The 24,110-nt window shown below is 43.4% G+C and overlaps 1 protein-coding gene across 2 annotated transcripts in view; it reads right to left on the bottom strand.

Annotated features, from left to right (window-relative positions):
- Positions 1-356: 356 nt before the first annotated feature.
- The window catches only part of LOC122930262 (rho-related GTP-binding protein RhoC), a 66,387-nt gene continuing 42,633 nt past the window's right edge, over positions 357-24,110 (bottom strand). For both annotated transcript variants that reach the window (XM_044283495.1, XM_044283497.1), the window contains 4 exons: positions 10,787-10,944; positions 8,160-8,280; positions 5,458-5,588; positions 357-2,812 (listed from right to left, as the gene is read on the bottom strand). In XM_044283495.1, the coding sequence (XP_044139430.1) occupies positions 2,639-2,812; positions 5,458-5,588; positions 8,160-8,280; positions 10,787-10,942 (582 nt within the window). In that variant the 5' untranslated portion in view covers positions 10,943-10,944 and the 3' untranslated portion in view covers positions 357-2,638. The remainder of the gene's footprint in view (positions 2,813-5,457; positions 5,589-8,159; positions 8,281-10,786; positions 10,945-24,110) is intronic.

Raw genomic sequence — 24,110 nt, 5'->3', positions numbered from 1 at the left:
TGACCAATTCACCCTCTAACCCAGGCATCCTCAAACTGCGGCCCTCCAGCTGTTGCAAAACTACAACTCCCAGCATGCCTGAACAGCCTACAGGTATCAGCCTACAGCAGGGCATTGTGGGAGTTGTAGTTTTACAACAGCTGGAGGGCCGCAGTTTGAGGATGCCTGCTCTAACCAATCTCAGACAAAACTGATCAAAAGAGATGGTCAAAATAAAAGATCCGTTTTTTCTTTTTAATTTCTGTTCTTCCGACAGATCAGAGGAATGGAAAGCTAAAACAGTGATGTGAGCGTACCCTTGGTTAACAAAAAGGGAATGTACCCCTTACCCTCCCAACTAATAACAGGTACACAGATTACAATATCAGATTGCATTTATTTCCATTTTTACATTCGAAAAAGTCACATGTATCAAATTCCAACTTTTATAGGCAGCCAGGCACATAACAGAATACAACAAAAAAAAATCAAACAAAACAAGGAAAGTTATTACGTAATTATAAGCTTTATTTTTATAAAGGAATTTTAAAAGGCAGAAATGAGGAACACAAGCAGAAGGTCTTAAGATAAAGCTAGTCTGAATTTTTGCTGTAAAAAGCAAAAGAAAAATACAGTAGACAAAGCACACAGACAGGTGGGTTCTGCAAACTGGTAATGCCATCTATCAAAAATGCTGGTGTATAATGTGTGCATCATTTAGCAATAGTTTGGGGGGCTTTTTTTTTAAGGGAGTAGGAAGTAGAATATAATTTAATACACAATGTAAAATTTTTATCCCCTCCAATATTCGAGAATAAACCACTGGTGGCTCAACCATAAATACACAGTACATGGTTTCAGTTGTGCCTTATTACAAGGACTATGGGGCCCATCCCTTCAACCCCACCAATCCCCAGTATTAGTCATATACATATATATACTTTTTATTACATACATATAAAAACAATACCCTTGTGCCAAGTTCCCACTAACATATTCAAGAGCCAAAGCAGTTGTCATTCTTTTGCTTTAGTAGGAGCATATAGAGTAAGTGCTTCAGCATGAAAAAGAGAGGGTCAAGAGACAGTGTCACGTGGGTGCCTAGGGCCAACCAGTATAATTCATTATGGAGGCTCAATGTAGGGTTATATGTGAATATTACATGACCTGCCTCCTTTCAAATATCCCTAAAACTGTACCAAACTTTTCACTAGTAGACTGATGCTTAGGCGGTGCTTCAGACCTATGTGTCCTGGATACCCTGTTAGTATGTTATAATCCTGCTGACTAGGCCCTGCCTTGGACTAGGGCTCTCTCATCTATGTGAGCCAGGATCACATGCTCACACAGCAGAAGATAATTATGGGGGTCCAGGAGTTCAGAGCATAAGCCTGCTCCATGCTTCCCCTAAATGCAAATTACATAAAAGGTACGCGATTATGTGTTAAGAGGTTAAAATGATCTAGTTTTTAATATGAAAGCTTAGGCTGGTTGAGATGTGGTATGCTGCCTATCTGTATGTGGTGCAGTCAGTTTACTGTGCCATATGCAACTTGGGCAGGAGTTGGTATACTAGGGGCCCACCCTGGGATTCACCTGCTCCCCTGTGGGCCAGTCCAATCCTGTCCTCAGAGACTGTATGATTTGGCACATGTTGTAATGAAATGGGCAATAGCAGAAGAATAGGAAAAGGACAATGCAGACATGGACAACACAACTGCCATGGAAAAAAAAAGGGGAACAGATCAACAAGCTTCATGTCCAAGTTCAATTTCCTGTCCCATTTCTGGTCTGTGAGGCCCCGTTTGTCTTTTACCACTACATGTGTCACGAGATTGGCATGTGGGCATGTTAGAACCTAACAACGGCCTCTTGTCTGAACTATTATTAGCACAAGAAGATTACTATCAATATACAAAACTAACATGGTCAGTAGGGTTTTCAAGAACATTCTGTGGGCAATGAAAAGACGGCCACATTCTAACAAAGTGCACGCAAAATGAGCAGTCTTACTATTGTAGATCTGGAGAACTGCATGGATTTTTGAAGAATGAATTTGGAGTCACAAGAATAGTTAATTAGGGACAATCATACGAATCAGCTAAAAGAAAATTGTGTACAGAAATCATGACCTGGTTAACAGGATAGTGCAACTTGCTTATTGATCGTATTGTGCTATGCAAGTACAGCTGACCTATCAGTTTCATATGGTCTTCCTTACTCCAATTCTTCTCTTTTGCTGCTGGGTCTAGTAAGCCATTTTGGAAGGGGATATCCAGAAAGAGTAGAACAGGTCATAAAAGGTCCCAAAACGAAATATGGCACAGAGAAAAAAAAACAACATACTCTCAGAATCCCACATGTGCTTTTACTTACAAAACAGGGCTATAGATTACAGATAGAGAAGGAGGCACTGCATGTGCATTTAATGCATCCAGAAGACATTTCCACAATCCCACTTCTGCCTAACTCTAGATAGACGTTTAGGTGGAGAAACAAATAAACAAAAACCATGGATACATACATTTACAGTACAAACGGCGCATATAGCTCTTTGCTACTGAAGTCTCTGGCATTATTTAGCAGGTGGTGCAGCAGCAAAAGAAGCTACGCACTTTGTTCTTCTATACTCCTTTCCAAAAAGGTTCTAAGACTTTATTTATAGGATGGAGCAACGCTGCTTCTTCCTGTGTTTTCGGACTTGCAGTGCTGCCCGTGTTGCCATTTCAAATACTTCCCGCACTCCATCCTTGGTCTTAGCAGAACATTCAAGATAACCAAAGGCATTTATTCTGTTGGCCATTTCTCTTCCATCTTCAGGCTTGACGGGCTCCTGCAAAACAAAAATCAATGAATTTATTCTGGTGCATGTATAATTTACATGTACAAAAACACCCCCTTATCATTGAGGATAACAATCACTTGTGCATCTACATCTTCTACAGTGCCAATGAAGCATTCCAACTACAGTCTGGACACTATGTAGTGACAGGGCACACAATTGAATGAATAAAATAATAAAATAAATAAATTAAGCAGTTATTTCAAAGGCCCATACATCTATGGGATTGTAAAGTTCAAGACAAGCATTACAAAGCAGACGCAAACAATTTCCGGAATGCTCTCTTAAGGTAAAGAGCCAATGAACACTTCCAGTCAAACAGGGAGGAATGTCCACTGTGAGGAAAGGTGCGGCTTACACCAAACTGGTTGCAACAAGAATTAGTCAAGGAGGCAGTAGAAGCAGAGTCCGTTTTTTTCTGCTGTGCCACAAAGGCAGCATTGCCCTTTTGTCTACAGAAATGCTTATCTGGATTGGCCCTAGGACGCACTACGCAGACAGGTTGCAGTGTACCCCCAAGTAAGGGTTAACTTCAATAGCCTACCCACCACAGCAGACTAATGCTTGCGCTTGACCGTAAACAGACCACACCTTACCTGCCTACCTGGTGGGAAAAATTGGGCCCAATTACCTATGCTAATCTTCCCTACAGCCTGGTGCTCCCATGCAGGTATGGGCTTCTACATGCGTGATCTTCAAACATGCTGCCTAGGGCTATATCTTCCTGATGCCATGCACAAAGATAACAGATCTTGCATCATTGCCCCCTTGGCCGAACCCCATACAGAAAACACAGTGGAAGCACAAATATGCACAGCAAAATGTAAATGTACAGCAGCAACGATAACCACCACCATGATGTCTACAACTACAGGGAATGAGACTCCACCATCACCTAATAGGCTAAACATTGATTTGAACGGCCTAGTGTGCATGTGTTTTCAATGGGGAGAGAAATAGGCCACTATCATATTTCTTTGGCAGTGGCTTATCTCCTGTGGATCCAAAGGATCACACATGTTGATATCTAACACACAGAATCCTTCTCTCCCCCTTCCCCAACATTTGCTGAAAGTATAGTATAGAAACAAGTATAGAAATAACCTTATTACCAAGAAGAGGACTGTATGACTACCCACACCCATGAACCCTGGTACATCTATTAGTGGGCCTTGCAGTATAGGCTGGAGGACTACAAGTGGTCAATATATACCACAGAGGCAGACCCTGTGGTCCTTGGTGAGATATCTCCCAGTTCTGGATGAGCCTATGTGATTTTCTACAGTATGGATGGAACTTCACCAGTTCCCACTTTAGTAGCGAACAAGAAGGTGCTTAACTGGTGCCAATCTTGTGAGTGAGTGAAGTAACCTTCATGGAAACCAAACACTTACTTGTCAGACAACATTCACAACAGTCTGTATTCGGAGAATAGAAACCATGCTAGCCAAACCGGTCACAAAAATGCAGTCTGATCTGCAAGCAGCATGTTACAGAGCAGGAAGAGAAGAATAGATTGACATAGTTTTAGGGGTAAAAGATTCAGTAAAACTTCTCATTTATTAATTTAAAAAAAATTAGCCCTTTCTGGGATTTGGGAGTCCAGTTGGTGGTACTGTTCAGTGATGTACAGCCTTCTTTATAAGGGCTCATGCACACAACCGTATGCCGTCCAGACCCGTATTGTGGCCCGCAAAATACGAGCCCCGGCTGTTCTGCCACCACATCACGGATGCGGACCCATTCACTTGAATGGAGGCAAGGAACCCCACTGAAGCACTACGGAGTACTTCCGTGGGTTTTCTGACTGTGAGGACTGTCAGATGCGTATCACAGACCCATTCAAGTGAATGGATCTGCGATCCACATGTGACAGCCCAACGGTCAGTGCCCATGCATTGTGGACCGCAATTTGCTTGAGCCCTAATAGTGTGAATACAGGGATTGCTGTAAATCACTGAGCAAGGCTGTCAATGTGACTACTAAGGAACTTAAAAGACAAGTTATACTGAATCATTCCTTAAAAAATAAATAAAATGAAGCTAGGAATCCACCTGTTCAGCTCCTTCTGCTCTATAACATGCAGACTGGACTGTTTCGGGTCCTACCTCCTTACATTCTGACAACCATAATTATTTTTCTTACATTTACTTTGCTTTTTGTGGGTTCAGTTGTAGTTTTCATTGGCATCATTTTGGGATTTATACTAATCAGCTTCATTTACTGAAGAAACATTCAGCGTAAATGGTGGGGAAATCTGATGTATTCAGTGAATGTAAAGCCCTGACATAGGCACCATACACCATCATCTATAAGAACTCCATGCCAAATGCAGTATACGATTTAGGCAGTGGTAAACTACAAGAAATCCCAGTAGATTATATTTTTGATCACTGAATTAGAGGTTTCTCTCATGTCCTATGTTGGCAACATAGTGGGGCTGTGACCACAAAATTATGGCCTGAATTTATCTGCAATGATCAGCACTTCTGGTGGACACAGGACATCCATACTGGACAGAAGAACGCTAGTCAGTTATTTCCCCTATCAACAGATCATCAGCACATGCCAATGGACCACATGAATTGAGGCTGTCCAGCCAACCCCTGTCAATTTATTGTTAGGTTTGTACTTACTTGTTTCATCTTTGTTAGCTCTCTACGGGTATGTTCATCATTTCTAAGATCTTTTTTGTTGCCAACTAGAATGATGGGAACATTAGGGCAGAAATGCTTCACTTCAGGAGTCCACTTCTCTGGAATATTCTCTGTATGCATAAGATCAATTGAAAATGTATTTTTAGAAGCCGTTTTTACAAACATGATGCCGAGCTATACATACGTAGACATGACAATAAGCTCCAGCCTCCTGAAAATAAGCTGGTCAAAGAAGACGTACACTTGAGTGATCTCTATTTCCTGTCTACATAAAGGTGCTGTTATTGCAAGGCCTTTACAGATACTATAAAACTGTCCATAGAAATTACCTGTAGACCTTCTTGTCATCAGACCTGTATGAGCCAGAGGGTGTGTCTGTAGCAACTAGATGTGTCCATATATGACACAGATGGCCCAATGATTTCAACATTTGTTCATGAGACTTCTAGCTATGGTTAGAATACAATTGAGGTAAATATTTGCTTCTTTACAGGAACACTATGGGCGCAACTTATACCCAGTTATGCCAAATTCAAGGCTGGGGGCAGTGCCTGACAGACAGTCAAAGAACACTAGTTATAGTGAGAATCCATACATTATTCACCATCATGGTGCCCACACCCCTTCTACAGAACAGCTGTCAGATATTCCTCCTAACTCCCATGTACAAATTCAAGGTCAGTTTGGAAGATCATGCAAAGGAGAAAACTGTTACCAGACATATCTGGTGGTGGCTTCATCCTTGCCAGAACAAAAAGAAGATTAGGCATGGAAATTAAACTTGCCCAACCATGTTGCAGGAGAGTCCTATATACATTAGTCAGCTGAGTCTACCTAAATAGGCAAATAATAATAAATAATATTATTTATATAGCGCCACCATATTCTGCAGCATTCTACAGAGGGTTCATGTACAAAACAAAAGACAACACAATGTAACTGGCTAATATACTACTGAAACGCGAGGAATGAGGGCCCTGCTCGCAAGAGCTTTCAATCCATGAGGCAAGCTCAGCCCTTCATAGTATAATCTGTACGTGGGTCTTTAAAGGGGGTGTCTATCTTTAACTGCTTGTTTCCAGGGGTTACAACCACCCTGCAATCCAATAGCGGAGGCCGTGCTCGCACACTAAGAAAAAGCACTGACCTCTCTGGTGGCCAGCAGTGTGGAAGTGCCCCAAGGCATGCATGCACAGCAGCTCTCACGCTGCACCAGTTGCCATAACCCCTGGGACCAAGCGGTGTGTAACATGAATCAAGCCAGCAAAGGAGGCAATATGGAGAATCACAATACATCAGTAAGTGGCTTGTGTTAACTTTGCCTACATCATAAATGCTATTTTCTGAAGTGAGACAACCCCTTTAAAAAAAGCATGCATAATACAGTATAAGATTTGCCCAAGCATTCCTTTAATATTACAGGGAGGGAAGGGAGGCAAATGAGCTCATAACAAGCTCTGCCTCTAATGCCTCCAGATGTAAGGCAGCTATCCTATAAGTCAATATTCAGCTCTTCAAATAAGCCTTGAGACATGACTTGGATATTAAATAAGCCAGCACCTCATCTGCAGACAGCTGTTTCGGGGCGATTATCCCTCATCAGTGCAGAGCAGAGAGTACTGGCTTCACTAGGTGAGAGGCCTGTGTCCGAGCAAGGGGAGACCTAACTCTCCTTAGGGAGAGAGCACCTTAATCAGTGTGCGGAGACTTCTAGGCCATACACAGTAGCCGAAAATGCCTGCGAGATAGATAGATTATTTATAATAAACAGATAGAGATTATATATACTGTAATTGTGGGTGGAGCGACCTCCCCTTTTTAAACCCCCTGGTACAAGCAGGAGGGCGCCCGTTCTTTGCCCCTCCCTCCCATCCCCTTTTTTCATTCACTCCTCCTGGGTGGCCCACTTATCTAGGCCTTACCTAGTCACTGGCACCGGGCACACTCCAGCCAGTTGGGTCAGGGCAGTACGCCTACTCTGTTCCTCAATTAGCTCCTACCACAAATTATAGATAGATAGAGATAGATCTCTATCTCTATCTATCCACACACACACACACACACACACACACACACACACATATATATACATATACAGGTGAAACGCGAAAAATTAGAATATTGTGTAAAGTTCATTTATTTCATTAATGCAATTTAAAAGGTGAAACTAATATATGAGATAGACTCATTACATGCAAAGCGAGATATTTCAAGCCTTTAGTTGTTATAATTTGGATGATTATGGCTTACAGCTTATGAAACCCCAAAGTCTCAATTTTGAGGTACCCTTTGCTCAGGGAGTATGGATTAATTAGCTGACTAGAGTGTGACAGAGCCTAGACTATTGAACCTTTTCACAAAATTCAAATTTTAAGCTGCATTACTGCAATTCCTTTTAATTTGCATTACTGAAATAAATGGACTTTTGCATGATATAGTAACATTTTTAGAGTTTCACACACATATACATATTATATATATACACACACACACACACACACAAAATATTTATATATTTTTTAAATATATATATTTTTTTTAGGATCTCGGGAAAGGCGAGAGTAGCAAAACCTGTGCAATGCACTTCCTGAATATACAGCATGCAATGATCTGAATAGTATTCCTCTCAAATCACCTCTTCCGTGTTGTTACCTTAGGTGCATGGATAGAGATTTTCTTACCTAAACTGTCTGGGCTGTCAATTGAGAAACACATCAGAATAACATCGGTATCGGGGTACGAGAGTGGGCGCAGTCTGTCGTAATCCTCCTGTCCTGCTGTGTCCCACAGAGCCAGTTCCACCTACATTGAAATAACCTAATTAGTTTGCACAGAAGGAGAGGAAGGATTATGGGATTAGGAGCGAGCAGGAGAGATAAAGAGAAAAGTGGAACTTGAGAGGTGCTCAGCATTTCGCACATTTAGATGATATAACTGGCACAAATACCAAGAAGAATTGGACAATCAGGCTATGAGCCGTGCTATTAAAACGTAAGCTCTCCCTTGAGACAGCTTTTTGGTTTACGATTCTTTAAGAGGCAAGTTTCATTTTGTATACACATACAGAGGCTTAAAGGGGTTATCCCATGACTAGTGGGAAATCAGAGATCGTATAATATACAAAGAGAATCTTTCTGACAAAGCTAGAACCAGCCCTGTACCTCTCATGGATCCAGAAATCTCCCCATTCATTGCTCTGCTAGATTTATATCAAGCTGACATAGTGACGGCCCAAGGGGAGTGTCTTTTCTGCGGCAGCTAAGGGGGCATGTCTCAGCTCTCCCTATCACAGCTCAGGGGAGTATCTTTTCTGCTGCAGCTAAGGGGGCGTGTCTCAGCTCTCCCCATTACAGCTCAGGAGGCAGCTGAAGGATGAAACGGAGCATGTGCGGCCATGTTAGTGGCTCAAGGAAAAATTTTAGAAATCAAATGGCACTTAAAGGGGCTGTGTCACTTCAGCAAGTGGCATTTATGTAGAAAAAGTTAATAAAAGACACTTACTAAAGTATTATGATTGTGCATATTGCCTCCTGTGCTGGCTGGATTCATTTTCCATCACATTATACATTGCACGTTTCCATGGTAACTACCACCCTGCAATCCAGCAGTGGTGCTCGTGCTTGCACACTACAGGAAAAAGCGCTGGCCTTTCTGGTGGCTGAGACCATGGGAGCACACAGACTGGTGCTTTTTCCTGTAGTGTGCAAGTACGGCCACCGCTGATGGATTTCAGGGTGGTCATAACCATGGAAAACCTAATTTCCAATCCATCAGCAGTGGTCGTGCTTGCACACTTTAGGAAAAGGCGCTGGCCTCATTGGTGGCCGGGAATGTGGGAGTGCACATAGGCTGGTGCTTTTTCCTATAGTGTGCAAGCACAACCACCATAGTGTATATTATGATGGGAAAATGAATCAAGCCAGCAAAGGTGGCAATATGGATAACAATACATTAGTAAGTGCCTTGTATTAACTTTCTCTACTGTACATAATAAATGCCACTTGCTGAAGTGACAACCCCTTTAAAAAGGTGTCTACAATATATACTCTTTTTAAGGCTACTTTCACACCTGTGTTCAGGTGTCCGCTCGTGAGCTCCGTTTGAAGGGGCTCACAAGTGGCCCTGAACGCAGCCGTCTGGCCCTAATGCATTCTCAGTGGAGGCGGATCCACTGAGAATGCATCCGTCTGCCAGCGCTCAGCCTCCGCTCCGCTCAGTGAGCGGACACCTGAACGCTGCAAGCAGCGTTCGGGTGTCCGCCTGGCCGTGCGGAGGCGAGCGGATCCGTTCCGACTTATAGTGGAAGTCAATGGGGACGGATCCGCTTGAAGATGACACCATATGGCTCAATCTTCAAGCGGATCCGTCCCCCATTGACTTTCAATGTAAAGTCTGAACGGATCCGCTCAGGCTACTTTCACACTTAGAAATTTTTCTAAGTTATAATGCAGACGGATCCGTTCTGAATGGAGCCACCGTCTGCATTAATATGAGCGGATCCGTTCAGAACGGATCCGCTCGAACGCTAGTGTGAAAGTAGCCTAACACAAATGAAAATTATACTGGCAAGATTCTTTAAAAATATGGTGTTCTATACTGATTTCACTCTCAAGGGCAAACATTTTTATATACTAACGGTCAGTTTTAGATGAAAATACGTTTCAATCATAACGACTGGACATATCTAAAATAAATCATCTGCCAAAAATTAGGACCATCCTAATAGCCACAGCACCGAAAAATACATAAAATAACAAATATCCACACCACAAAAACAAAAAAAAAAAAAAAAAAAAAAAAAAAAAATTTTTATGTAGAGTGCATGCACAGATTGCAGCCGGTCTGTGGTAACTGCATCGGTACTAGCAATTTAAAAAGGACCCGTCTCCATCCTGACATTTCTATTTTAGTAAATAATTTTATTCCACATGAAGCAATCCTGGAGCAGCTTTTCCCATACCTTTATGTTGTGCCGCCCCTCTATTATCCCTGCTAGAAATGCATGCATAAAGGTTTGACCAGGTGTTACCAGTTGGGGGGGGGGGGGGTCCGTGCACAGTCTACCACTGTCCAATCAGTGCTGCCAGTGTCAGACTGGTTGAACCTTTATTCATACATTTCTAGCAAGAATAAATGAGGAAAGGTACAACATAGAAGTATAGGAAAAGCTGCTCCAGAATGGTCATTACACAGTGAATGCACATAGGTACATGTCAGGAGAGATGATAGGTCTTCTTTAGACCATGGAGATCCAGCACGTGGCTTAATCCATATGCCCGGCCACCCATACGGTTGTATAGTCACTCACCTGTTTCCCATCTACTTCGATATCAGCAATGTAGTTCTCAAAGACGGTTGGCACATACACCTCAGGAAACTGATCCTTGCTGAACACGATTAAGAGGCAGGTTTTCCCGCATGCACCATCTCCAACAATTACCAGCTTTTTTCGAATCGCTGCCATTGCTGCAAAGAGAATAAGAGATCTAAATTATTCACCGATGGGGGACCATATCATGTAAATCATGTTCTAGCTGAAAATAAGTCATTTTAATCCATTCACAGTCATTTTAAAACGTTACACAGTTAGTAATGTCATTTTAGATTTTTTGAAAAATGAAAAATTGCTGCATAGGCTTCAGACCGTAGTGAAGAGGTTTAAAAATACAGGCGGATATACCGATTTAACACTAGGACATTCATGATCGAACATAATATACCTGAGAAGTAAAAGGACGGGATCTGCCTGGTAGGTGGCCCCCTTACAGATACTGATGGCATAAATGTCAGAGGTGGGAGCTGCCCCTAGCAGATAATTATGTCATATGCTGTGGATGATGGGAATACTGGCTCCACACGTCTGGATTCCAGGGTCCATATTCTGGATGTGTCCTGGATCAACCATGAGTTTATTGACCAAAATCACTGCATCCCTACGATCATGCAGCGAGTTTGGATCATTGAACCCGGGGTCGGACTAGGACATAAATCTGGATGTGTCAATTTGGTCTTTTTCACCATTTAACCCCTAGGTCCAATAATCTGTGCAGATTAGTTTCTTAATACATACTGTATGTATCAGGTCCTAAACTCCAATTTTCTAATCCAACGCTTTCATCCCCTGCACTGTGAGATCTCCTGCAGCCACCACTGGTTTCCTATGAGCTCCCTCTAGTGGTGCAAAAAGATTTTATTATCCAACTCTAGGTCTATACAAGGGATTCTGTGCCTATCAATTGAGAAACATAGCTCTAACCACTATACATACCTTAAAATGACAACAACCCACAAGTTACTATAATATACACATACATACATACATACACATACACACACACACACAAATTTCAATCCACTTGCTGGGACCTTTTTACTGGGAACAGAAATTACTAGCTTACACAGCCAGCATCTGACGATGTAGCCGGCCTCCTTCACGCCTGTCAGGCTGACAGGGGACAGCACAAACTGTGTAGATTCCTTTTAAAATTGCCGCTTCTAAGCCCTGCCAGGTGCCCGAGACCGATCACAAACACAGTCTCCAGGGAACGGTTTTCTCTAGGGTAGCCAGACGTCCGGTTTTAGGCCGGACAGTCCTGTTTTCTGTCTCCCTGTTCACCATTCGGCGCAGGGCCTGGACGGACACAGGGATGTCCACCCTTTCAGTAGCCCACGCTCAGACAGCAGCATAGTGCTGTCTGCGCATGAGCTGCAGCCACTGACTGAGGCTTCTCTCACCCCCAATCAGTCACTAAAGCCACAGACATGGCTTCACGGAGGCGAGGGCGTGACTTCACAGAGGCAGGCGTGGTTTATAGGTTTAGGGGCGTGGTCTATGAGATCGGTCTTTCTTGGGTGAAGCCAGTGGCCACCCTAGTTTTCTCCCTTCTTCACTGGGAACTGCCCAAGCACAGTGCGCATGCTCTAATATGCGCCTTCACGTCTCACTAGCAGTCAGCTCAGCCAGGAGGTAGCTGTTACCTCAGGCTGCTGGTGTTGGCGCAGCCAGTCCTAGCGAGTGTACTGGGCATTCTAGGACGTGTTTCTGATGCAATGACTTGATGGCAGTCATTTTAGGGTCCCACAATGATATCTCCCTAGGGAAAACGAGCTCCTTTTGATAAATAAAAGGTACTTATGTCATAGTAAAAACATTCATATTTCTTTTTTTATTTTATTTAGTTTAGTGTCCCGGAGAGCCCCTTTAAAGGGTTTTCTGAGATTTAAATACCGATGACCTTTCCTCTGGATAGGTCAAAAAAATATGTAGGAGCAGCACACCGGAATGCACCAGCCACGGCACAACCGTAGATCCTCAGCAGTCAGCAGATAGATAAATAAGTAAAAGGCGATGGCAGCATCTCCGGTCTCTTCTTTATTGATAGTACTTCAGTGAATGTGCACACAGCGACAAATGCACCGTTTTGGCTACATTGTATGCTGCCGTCGCCTTTTACTTATTTATCTTTCTTCTGAATAGGTCATCAGTACCTGATCGGTGAGGGGTCTGACAGCAGGGACCCCCATCGATCCTCTGTTTGAGAAGGCACCAGCACTCTTGTGAGCACCATGGCCTTCCTGCTCACCAATCCCAGCGTTGTACATTTTATACCGGATGTGCTTGGCATCACAGCTCAGCCCCATTAACTTCAATGGGGCCAAGCTGTGTCTACGCCATGTGACTGATGAACGTGTCAATCGGCCTAGGGAAACCTGTGAAAAGGCGCGTCACAACCGTGTGCTCCACTGCCTTCTTAAAGAGCTGATCAGCGGGGGTCCCAGGTGTCAGACCCTCCCCAATCAGGTACTGATGGCTTCAGGATAGGTCATCAGGATTTAAGTCTCAGAAAAACCTTTTAAAATGGAGACAATGTAAGAATTAGAGTACTGTAAACCAGAGAACACAGAAAGATCAACTAGGCCCAAAATTTTGAGTTATGCTCGTAAACATTCTCATACTATTGCAATAACTCACTTAAAAGAGCAAGTTTAAATTCCTTAAATCTGTTCCACTTTATTTCTAAAAGGTTAACTTTTGTGAAAAAAAAGTTGTACAGATAATGGGTCTATAAAGGGGAACTTCAAGGTGATAAAGGTGTAGTAAAGCATGGTCACATCCATGGCAGTGCAATGGATATAGCCTCATGGTCTTGTGCAATCCTAAATTTACAAACAGTGAGCATACTTGGTGCGCCATGAGCAGAAGTTGCGGGTCCACCCTTGCAGGACCATGCTTGGACGATCCAGCCATGAATGTTTTTGGAGGAGTTGCTGTTGTTATTTTAAGGCCTCTTTACACCGCTCAATGGTACAGACCATTGTCTGCCCACAAATGATAGGTTGGGTGAACGAGTGTTTAGCTTGTTCATTGGGTAATCAGCAGCACCTCTAAATGGGACAGCTACCTCTAACGAGTGTTCGTACGTGCGCTCATTAGCGATAATTTGCCAGAATATAGAGCAGTGTAAAGGGGCATGGACAGCAGAAGGGAAACTCTTGATAACATACTTTCTCTTCCCCACCTACTTCAGTCCAGCTGTAATTTCCAGATTGACCCTGCCAACACTTAACTGGATTTGCATTTTTTTTGCCCTGTAAGGCCGAGCTGTGAAAACCGAGAATAAAATCCAGTTAAATCATTCTTCTAACAATAGCGACCACTCGCTCTCATACTGTGGCGGTCATCGCTGCTTCACCCCCACTGAACGAATAGTCAGTTGTCAGGAAAGAACACACCCTTCCCGATAAATCAGCTTCACCTCAGCACGTGTAAATCCACCTTAAGGCCTCATGCACAGGACAGTGAATAATGGCCGTGTGATGGCCGTTACTTAAACAGCCATTTTTAGCACCAATTAAATTCTATTGGGCTATTCACATGGCTGTTCCACGGCCAGACGGACCCCATTGAAATCAATTGGACCATTTTTAACGGCCGATTGACAGGAGTGCACTCGTCTAATGGCCGTAAAAAACGAGTACACTATCTATATGGCCATTTAGGGGGTAACAAAAAACTCTCCTCATCCACTTGCTCGCGCTGCGGCAGTCTCTTCTCTCTTCATCGAGCAGGATCTGCGATATGCATGGTGACAACCACTTGGAAGCGCTTAGTGACGTCATCGCGCACATCGCAGGTCCTTCAGTAGGTACTGTTCTGTGAAGAGACTGCTGCAGCACGAGCAAGTGGATAAGGTGAGTTTTTCTTTTTTGGGCCACTGTGGGGGCATTATTTAAACCATGGGGGAAATTATTCAAGATGGGGCCCTACATTGGGGCATTATTAACGCTGGGAGTGGTAAAAAAGAATAAAAAATAAAATCACACACTATGGGGGACATTATTTTACCAGGGGACAGTTAAAAAATAAATAAAAAAATCCTACACTACAGGGGACATTATTTTAGCTGGAGGTCTACCATCCTGTGGGTGTTCTCAGAAGGGTGGGTCTAACTGCCAATCAAATTCATCCATTTTTCATGTCAGTTTTCAACGGACGTGAAAAACTGATGCGAAACGGACATTAAAAAACAGACACACGGCCAGAAAATGGATGCACACACCGATGCAAAACGGCCATGAAAAACAGACAGTGTGTCCGTTTTTTAACTAACATTTTTTCCCACTGTCGTGGGCATATAGCCCAAGGGGATGGGAACATCACCTGTATTGTTATCAGAGACAGGTGTGGACTTCAGCCAAAGTCACATAAACTTGCCTGGATTTCACAACCTGCAATGCAGAAAGAAAGGAGAGCTATGACAAAAGAGACAAATTGCAGTAGACTAGGGAAAGTCCCATAGGTGAGCAGAAGGAAAGCTTGTTGAGCTTCCTGCAACAACTAAATAAGTTAACATAGGAATATAAAGAACCTCATACACCTTCAAAAGCTCTCGGCCTAGCGTGTAACTGGAGGCAGAAAAAATAAAATAAAAAAATGGGTAGAGAGAAGAAGGCTGCGGCTGGACACATCTGGTGGCAGCTTGTCTCACGGGAGAACAAAAGGATCAGGCATTAAAATTAAAGCAGCCAATACTTCTCCTCCCCCCCCCAACATCATCTGATGGGTGAAGTGGCAATAGGCCCCCCATACACTCCATTTGTTGGCCGACTGAAAACAGCTGTGTATGGGAGCCTAGTTGATGTAGAAGAGTATACATAAAAGGTTAAAAGGAGTGACCATTACCTGAGTCACCTGTCGACTCACCTTCCTACTCCTACATGATGACACCACATGCATACATCACAATCACCACAATTTTCAACAGCACATATATATTAAGGTCAATAGGGCGTGGCCTTACAGAGAAAGGTATATGACAATGAACTTACAATGGTTGGCAAGGTGACAGCAACAGGTCACTTAAAGAGGACCTTTCACCGATTATTACAATGTGAACTAACTATACAGACATGTAGAGCGGCGCCCGGGGATCTCACTGCAATTACTATTATCCCTGGGCGCCGCTCCATTCTCCTGCTATGCCCTCCGGTATCTCCGCTCACCAAGTTATGGTAGGCGGAGATTTCAGTAACTAAGTTATGGTAGGCGGAGTCTGCCCTTGTTCTTCTGTAGCGCTGGCCAATCGCAGCGCAGAGCTCACAGCCAGGGAGAAAATAACCTCCCAGGTTGTGAGCTCTGCGATTGGCCAGCACTAGAGCAGAACAAGGGCAGACTCCGCCTACCCTAACTTAGTGACTGAAATCTCTGCCTACTATAACTTAGTGACCGGAGATACCGGATGGAATAGCGGGAGAATGGAGCGGCGCCCGGGGATAATAGTAAGTGCAGTGAGATCCCCGGGCGCCGCTCTCCATGTCTGTATACTTAGTTCACAGTGTAATAATCAGTGATAGGTCTTCTTTAACAGTAAGGTGACCAACATCTCCGAGCTTATTAAGAGTTTATTCAGATGTGGCAGATTTGTTGCAGAAATATCTGTTACTTCCATTCATCTGATTAGGACTGGTAGAAATCTATGAGCAAGCTGGAGAAACTATTCCGTACAGATGTATGGAACTAATTTTCAGTCGTAGAAAGGTCTTCAACATTCTGCCGCATGTGAACACATCCTTATGTTAAAGTCAACTTAACAGCAATAAAGCTCAGCTCAAAAAAATATAAATAAATAAATTAAAACTGAGTTAAATGTAATTGAAGCTCTAAGTGGTGAGATTTCTTCAGACCATACTATTCATCCAGCCACAGAGAGGAAGTGTGCACAGGCCTCCAATGAGAGAAGCATTCATAGAATTCCTACCACATTCCTTTAAAAGGATAACTTCTTAATTTAACTCCTTAAAAGAAGTTTTCCTTGAGTTTAGTTACGGCTATCTTGAATACATTATGAGGATCTTCTGAAGATGGCTCCTCTGCCAGTTCTGAGGCCAAAACTGCATTCCCTCACATACAAACTTGCTGTAGCCAGCAGCTTCCTGCCAGCCAATCAGATTGGATTACTGAGAGACACGCCTCCTCACTCTGAAGCCTAATGCAGGCATGCAGTGTGAAGGACCGCCCCTCTGTCTTCCTAGCCGGAGACAGATGAGCCCTAGCAATGGTCTTTTAAGGGAGCAGTGGAAAGGGGCATTAATGAAAGCTGTTATTATAAGGTAATTACAGATCTTTTGGCAATCATTGACAGACTAACTCAGGTATACATGCCTAGCTCTAAAAAACTAGCAAATAAAAAATAAATATGACAGCTATCCTATAAAGGCCGATTAGCTTCTACTTCTAATACTTACAAGTAGATTTGAATAAAACACACACCAAGTCTGCAGGCTCCTCATGATCAGAGTGCCAAGAATTTTGCCACATACTTGTCATCAGAGAGATATATATATATATCAAACATGGGATGATCTTCAAGTCAACCAGAGCTCGTTTAAGGGTCCTTATCACTGTCAGACTGGAACACCAGAGTCCAGAGGATGCTCCTGTGGACACAGGCTCTTCTACCATAGTGTGCCCAAAGGTCCAGGAGAGGGGAAAAAAAAAAAAAAAAAAACGGAATGTACTCCGTATGCATTCTGTTCCTGTATTTCAGTTCAAAGATAGAACATGTCCCATTATCGTCCACATAATGGACAAGGATAGTACTGTTCTATTAGGGGCCAGATGTCCCGTTCTGCAAAAAACGGAATGCACACGGATGTCGTCCGTATTTTTTTGGGATCAGTTTTTTGCCGACCACAAAATACTGAAAAAGCCATACGGTCGTGTGCAATAGGCCTATGGCTACTTTCACACTAGCATTAATATTTTCCAGTATTGAGGTCATAGGATCTCAATACCGTAAAAATAAACTATTCCGTTTTGTCCCTATTCATTGTCAATGGGGACAAAACGCAACTGAACAGAACGGAATGCTCCAAAAATGCATTCCGTTCTCATAGCGAAGAGCATGCTGCGGTTAGTTTTCCATCCTGTGATGCCGAACAAGACGATCAGTCATGACCCACAATGCAAGTCAATCGGGATGGATCCGTTTTCTCTGACACAATCGAAAAAGTCATGCCAGTATTATCCAATACATTCCAGAACTGTAAGGGTTACATAGCATCATAAATAAATATAATGCTATTTGAATCCAGTCAGTGCTGGGAGGTCAGGCTGGGAGCTGCGTTGCGGACTCGCTGCGGGAGGAACGCTCATCTGCAAGGGGCCTAAAGATAATGCCTGCATGCAGTACTTTTGTCTCCGCTCCAAAATCATCTTCTGAGCGCAAACCTAACGGACCCCATTATAGTCTATGGGGTCCGTAGGCTCCTCTCGGCTCAGTTATGTGCCCAATCCGTCCTTTCCGTTCTCCTGCTCCTATAACGGAGCAGGAGAACGGAAAGGCTGAAAGCTGGTGTGAACGAAGCCTTAGAGCCATATGCTCCAGAATAGTCATATCACGTGAAATACAGCTTTTTACTAAACAGACATGTCAGGGGTGGTGACGGGTCCTCATTAAGCTTCTAAAGGGGCACGTTTCAGGAATTAGGGCAAGGCTTCCCAGCAGAGTGTCGGCGATCGGAGGGCAAGGAAATGACTACATTAATACTAGCATCGAGGAAATCAAATGTTCCCATCTATGCGCTATACAATCTGACTGAATACCAAGCAGTTTGTCATTACAGCATTTCAGAAAGGTTCATCTCTCAGGAAACCATTTGTAAGCACATCCAATTTACTCCTATCAAGAGCCATCAAAATTCTCCTGCGCCTAGTCACAAGCATACTGTATGCTACACTTACAACGCTCACCTGCTCCAAGCACATGTAAAATGTGATGAAGAAGGTCGAGAAGTCCATGAAATGTTTGGATTAAAATCTGATCTGTAAGGTCCGCAGCAGAAATCGGAGAGGACCCTCAGAGTCCCGGCATGGATGTGGAGTGTGGACTGCTGCAGATCCGCAGAAGGATTAGCCCCATTGTCATCCAACAAAGCTAATCCTCTGTTTTTCCACATGGAGTCCACAGAAATAAGTAGGACGCTTCATATTTCCGGGACAGTTTCACGGTGGTGAACATGAAGAAACTATTCATTGCATGTGATATGGATAGTGGTCCGATTTTACACTGCTTTCAGCCCTTCTGCTTCTCATCACCTTTAAAAGGGTTGCCTTATCTGAGACAATGGGGGCATATCACTAGGTTATGCCCCCATTGTCCGATAGGTGCGGGTCATAGCGGTGGGACCCGCACCTATCTCCTAAACAGAGCCCTGAAAGTGGTGGAGGAGCTGCTGAAAATAGCCAGCTGTTAATCAGGCCCATAGAAGTGATTGGGTGCGGTGGCCGGTCATGCGCGTCCTCCAGCCACCACTTTGGCCCACTCCCTTCTTAATATAGGGGAGGGTCCCAGCGGTGGGACCTGCATCTATGAGACAATGGGGGCATATCCTAGCAATATGCCCCCATTGTTTCAGATGAGACAAACCAACATAGAAACTAATTAATATACGAGGACAATACATAAAAGACATACAAAGTATACATAGTTAGGGCTCATGCACATGACCGTTGTTAGCCAGTGCCCGTATTGTGGCCCACAAACAGAGGGTCCACAATATACGGGCACCGGACGATGCGGACCCATTCATTTGAGTGCTTCTGCAGTTTTCTGTCCGTGCCACTGCACCGCAAAAAAGTGGTGCATGTACTACTTTACAGTGCAGACCGTTGGATGCAGACTGCAGACCCCATTCAAGTGAATGGGTTCTGCGTCTGTATATGGTGACCCTACGGTCGGTGCCCATGTGTTGCAGACCAGCTAGCACATGTTTGTGTGCACGAGTCCTTATATAGTAACCTACATACCTCTTCCTCTGACAATGCTGGATTTACAGATCCCCATGGAGCAGGAGATTATCGGAAAGGAAAATTGCCTGCTCATCAGGGGAGGTGAAGTGCTGCGGACATGTGCTGCTAGATCGCTGCTAGCACATCCGTAATATACATTCCCCATAGCTCTGAGTGCTTTTATTTAGGCAAAAAAAAAGCAATATATCGCGCAAGTAAGTAGCCCAAGGGGCTGTTACTAACGTTTCTGGAGCCCAGCACCGCCCCGCATCCTCCGAATTTCCTCCTTGCTCCCTGAGGTCACCAAGTAAGAGCGCCGTAATCTCGCGCATGCACAAGTACCCGGCATAACCGTGCCGGCCACTATCTGCGAGATTACGGCGCTCTAACTTTGTGATGTCCGGGAGAAAGGAGGAGATTCGAAGGATGCGGGGCATGGCTGGGCTCCAGAAACGTTAGTAACAGATATATATATATATATATATATATATATATATATATATATTCGGGTTTTTTGCCCAAATAAAAGCACTCACAGCTATGGGGACTGGGTATTGCGGATGTGCTAGCGGCGATCTAGCAGCACATGTCCGCAGCTCTATAGGCAAAATCCAGGTGACAGAATGCCTTTAAGTTCTCTACCTTAATCCCTTACCACACTACACCGTATATGTAAAGTAAAAGACAGGAAGTAGTTCTGCCCTACACGCACAGTGCAGTGACCGTATTCACCGAGGCTGTGCCCAAACCATCATCACTTTCAGTAGTTGGCTATAACCAATAAGTTGGATCTATACCCTCTAACCCCTTAGATGCCTCAGTTAATAGTTCCTGTCAACCCATGGGCAACCATAACTGTTTGGTAACAAAGGCCCATACGGCTGCAAGTGTTCTTTAGACTGATGCACAGACAATTATCAAGAATGCACTGAACGTTCCCAATAATTGCCTGACCATCAGTGATAAGAGCTGTAGTTACAAAACACACTAAGGCAATCACTACTCTCCCTACAAGCATTGTTTTAAGGCAGTTACCCAGTTACACATGACAATCTGCTGCTCAGAAACAATTATTTTGGGTTATATTAAGAATGTCTATCTCAGGGCGTGTTTACAGCAGGAACAGTGAACAGATTAAAAAAAAAAACAAACAAACAAAAAAAAAGGCTTAGATGAATTCTTAATATTAAATCGCAATAATGCTTATGAAAATGTTTAGAAGTCTGGGTCTCACTCCACTTCAAAAATTCAAATCCACACCTATCCCTTGGTTGAACTTGATGGACTTATGTCTTTTTTTCAATCGTATTAAAAAGGGTTGTCTCGTTTCAGCAAATGACATTTATTATGTCGAGAAAGTTAATACAAGGCACTTACTAATGTATCTGTATTATCCATATTGCTTCCTTTGCTGGTTTGATTCATCACATTATACACAGCTAATTTCCAGGGGTTACGACCACCCTGCATTCCAGCAGCAGTGGCCGTGCTTGCACGTATCTGTGCTGCAGCCGTGGCCGTAACAGAGCTGTGGACCTGAAATGGAGAGCGTTTTTAAAAGGTGCCTGCCTGCTTCTGGAGTTTTAATTATCCTGGACAACCTTTTTAAGTCCTCCTCGGTTCTAAAATTATTTACAGCAATTAGAATATAGAAGCTTGAGCTTAAAATCTAATTAGAAGAGAATGTTAAAAATGGCTCAACACACAGTGAAAACGTTTCACTCCAAGTTATTCACAGTGTGGTAAATGAAGATATCGTTATGCATCATTAGATTTTATGAATGTGTAAGGCACAATACAAAGTGTTTGAGCCTTCCTTCAGAGGCATACACTTCTGACGTCTACCTCCGAGAGTAGGTTCTGATGTACAGTGCCTTGAAAAAGTATTCATACCCCTTAAACCTTTCCATGTTACACCCACAAACTTGAATGTATTTTATTGGAATTTTATGTGATAGATCAACACAAAGTAGCAAGTATATGTGAAGTGAAAAGGAAAGGATACATGGTTTTTAAAATTTTTAGTAAATAAAAATCAGTAAAGTGTGGTGTGCATTTGTATTCATCCCCCTCTACTCTGATTCCCCAAAGTAAAATCCAGCGTGACCAATTTCCTTCAGAGGTCACCTAATTAGGAAATAGCGTCCACCTGTGTTTAATTTATTTTCTCAGCATAACTACAGCTGTTCTGTGAAGGCATCATAGGTTTGTTAATGAACATTAGTGATCAAACAGCATCATGGAAACAAAGGAACACACCAGACAGGTCAGGAATAAAGTTATGGAGAAGTATAAAACAGGGTTAATTAGAGAAGCAGCCAAGAAGCCCATGTGCACTCTGGAAGAGCTGGGACAGAGAAGCTGGTCAGAGTTGATGGGAAGATGGATGGAGATGAATACAGGGCAGTCCTGGAGGAAAACCTGGTAGAGGCTGCAAAAGACTTGAGACTGGGTAGGAGGTTAACCTACCAGCAGGAGCTACAAAGAAATGGTTTGGATCAAAGCATATTCATGTGTTAGAATGGCCCAAAGTCGAGACCTAAATCTCATTGAGAATACCCCTTGCTGTTCACAGATGTTCTACATCCTATCTAACTGAGCTTCAGCTATTGTGCACAGAGCCTTAAAGGGGTTGTCCAGGCTTTGAGTCAAGAACCCTTTATATGAACCTTTTATCCTGAACGTAAAAAAGCAGACTCCCCCTGAGGTAACAAACGTTCAAGCTGATGTGACTGCCGAGGACTGGCTACACGGGTCTCCGTATCCCAGCCTTTTCCTGCTCTCAGGGGCACTGGAAGTGACCAGGAAGAGAGCAACAGCAGAACCGCAGGTAGGGGGGGCTGCTACTTTATGTCCAGGGCCACAGGTCCGAACAATAGGGAATCTTGGCTCCAAGGCCAGACAACCACTTTAATATCAGACATTTCATAACAGTCAAACTGGTTAAGCATAGCAACTGGGAAGAGCCCCAATCCTAAAAATAAAGGTGTCCTCTAGTCTAATTTGTATGTACAATCACCTGATTCTTCGAGATGGGGAAGTGGTGTCAGCTGTTAAACTGGTCATACATAAGATAACTGTTGGCTATCTCTCTCCCGTTTCCCTCATACACAAGTCTGCTTGGGTCTGCCCGTGTACGTTTTGTGAATGGGAGAGGGTAGAAAGTCAGTGACAGTCCCCCCTGGCGGGTGGCTTATCGTCCATACAACAAAACACGATTGATGTTTCTTTCGCCCAAAATATACCATCCGGGGAAAGTTGGGAGGCTCCCATACGCGTTAGTTGGCCAAGTAAGGCTACTTTCACACTTGCGGCAGAGTGATCCGGCAGGCAGGTCAGTCGCCGGAACTGCCTGCTGGATCCGGCAAACCGTATGCCAACTGATGGCATTTCTAAGACTGATCAGGATTCTGATCAGTCTTAAAAATGCCTGATCAGTCAGAAAAATGCACTGAAATGCCGGATCAGTTTTTCCAAAATAGGAAAAAAAATAGGAGCAATATAAAAGGTAAAAAATGTATTACAAAATCACAGGTACCTTCACAAATGGTGATACGAACCAAAAAAAACCTTTAAGACTACCACCAATCTAAATTTCCTCTGTCTAAACACACACTTATGATATGTCAGCTAGTCATTTTTATGGAAGTAAATCCTCAAACCTGCACCAAAATCTGCAATGAAATCTGCTTGTATTACATAATCCTCTGTCACAATCCATGGCATTATTGCAACAGCTAGGACATGATGAGGATTTGAATCTGCAGCAATTATAAACTACGATGGGGTACCTAGGGCCCACCAGTAAAAGTTATTTTAGAGGCCCACCATACGGATACAATCTAACAAGTTTTTTTTATTTTTTATATATGAACATAGGCTGGTTGAGGTGCTGTACATTGAATATATGTATGTAGGGCAGTAAGTCTACTGTGTTATGTGCCATTTGTGCAGGGGGTGGGAGACTAGGGGCCCACCTTGCTCAGGGACCCACTGGGGGATTCCTCTGTACCCCTGTGGGCCTGTGGGCCAGTCCGAGCCTGTATATATCTATATCTATATATACACACACACATAGGACTGATCTTTGCTCAAGATCCAGTAATTGCTATGCAATCTGGCTATCCGTATGGGATGCAATTAATACAGTCCGCTAAACAATGGTTATCCAGGCAGATTGCAGTTGTCAGGAGCCTGGATTGCCTGCCAGTCCTGATTAACGTCTTAACAGTTCTGCTCAGAGGATGATTGAAAGGTCTGGCGGTTTGGAAGCCCCAATAATTTCCCAGACCTGACCTGCAATTTGTCAACTCTGGCATTCGACCTTTTGACAAAGTCCTGA

Source organism: Bufo gargarizans, chromosome 3, assembly GCF_014858855.1.
Source record: "Bufo gargarizans isolate SCDJY-AF-19 chromosome 3, ASM1485885v1, whole genome shotgun sequence".
NCBI classification, from domain to species: domain Eukaryota; kingdom Metazoa; phylum Chordata; class Amphibia; order Anura; family Bufonidae; genus Bufo; species Bufo gargarizans.
The sequence above is the reverse complement of the archived record's forward strand: the minus strand, read 5'-3'. Positions and strand labels throughout refer to the sequence as shown.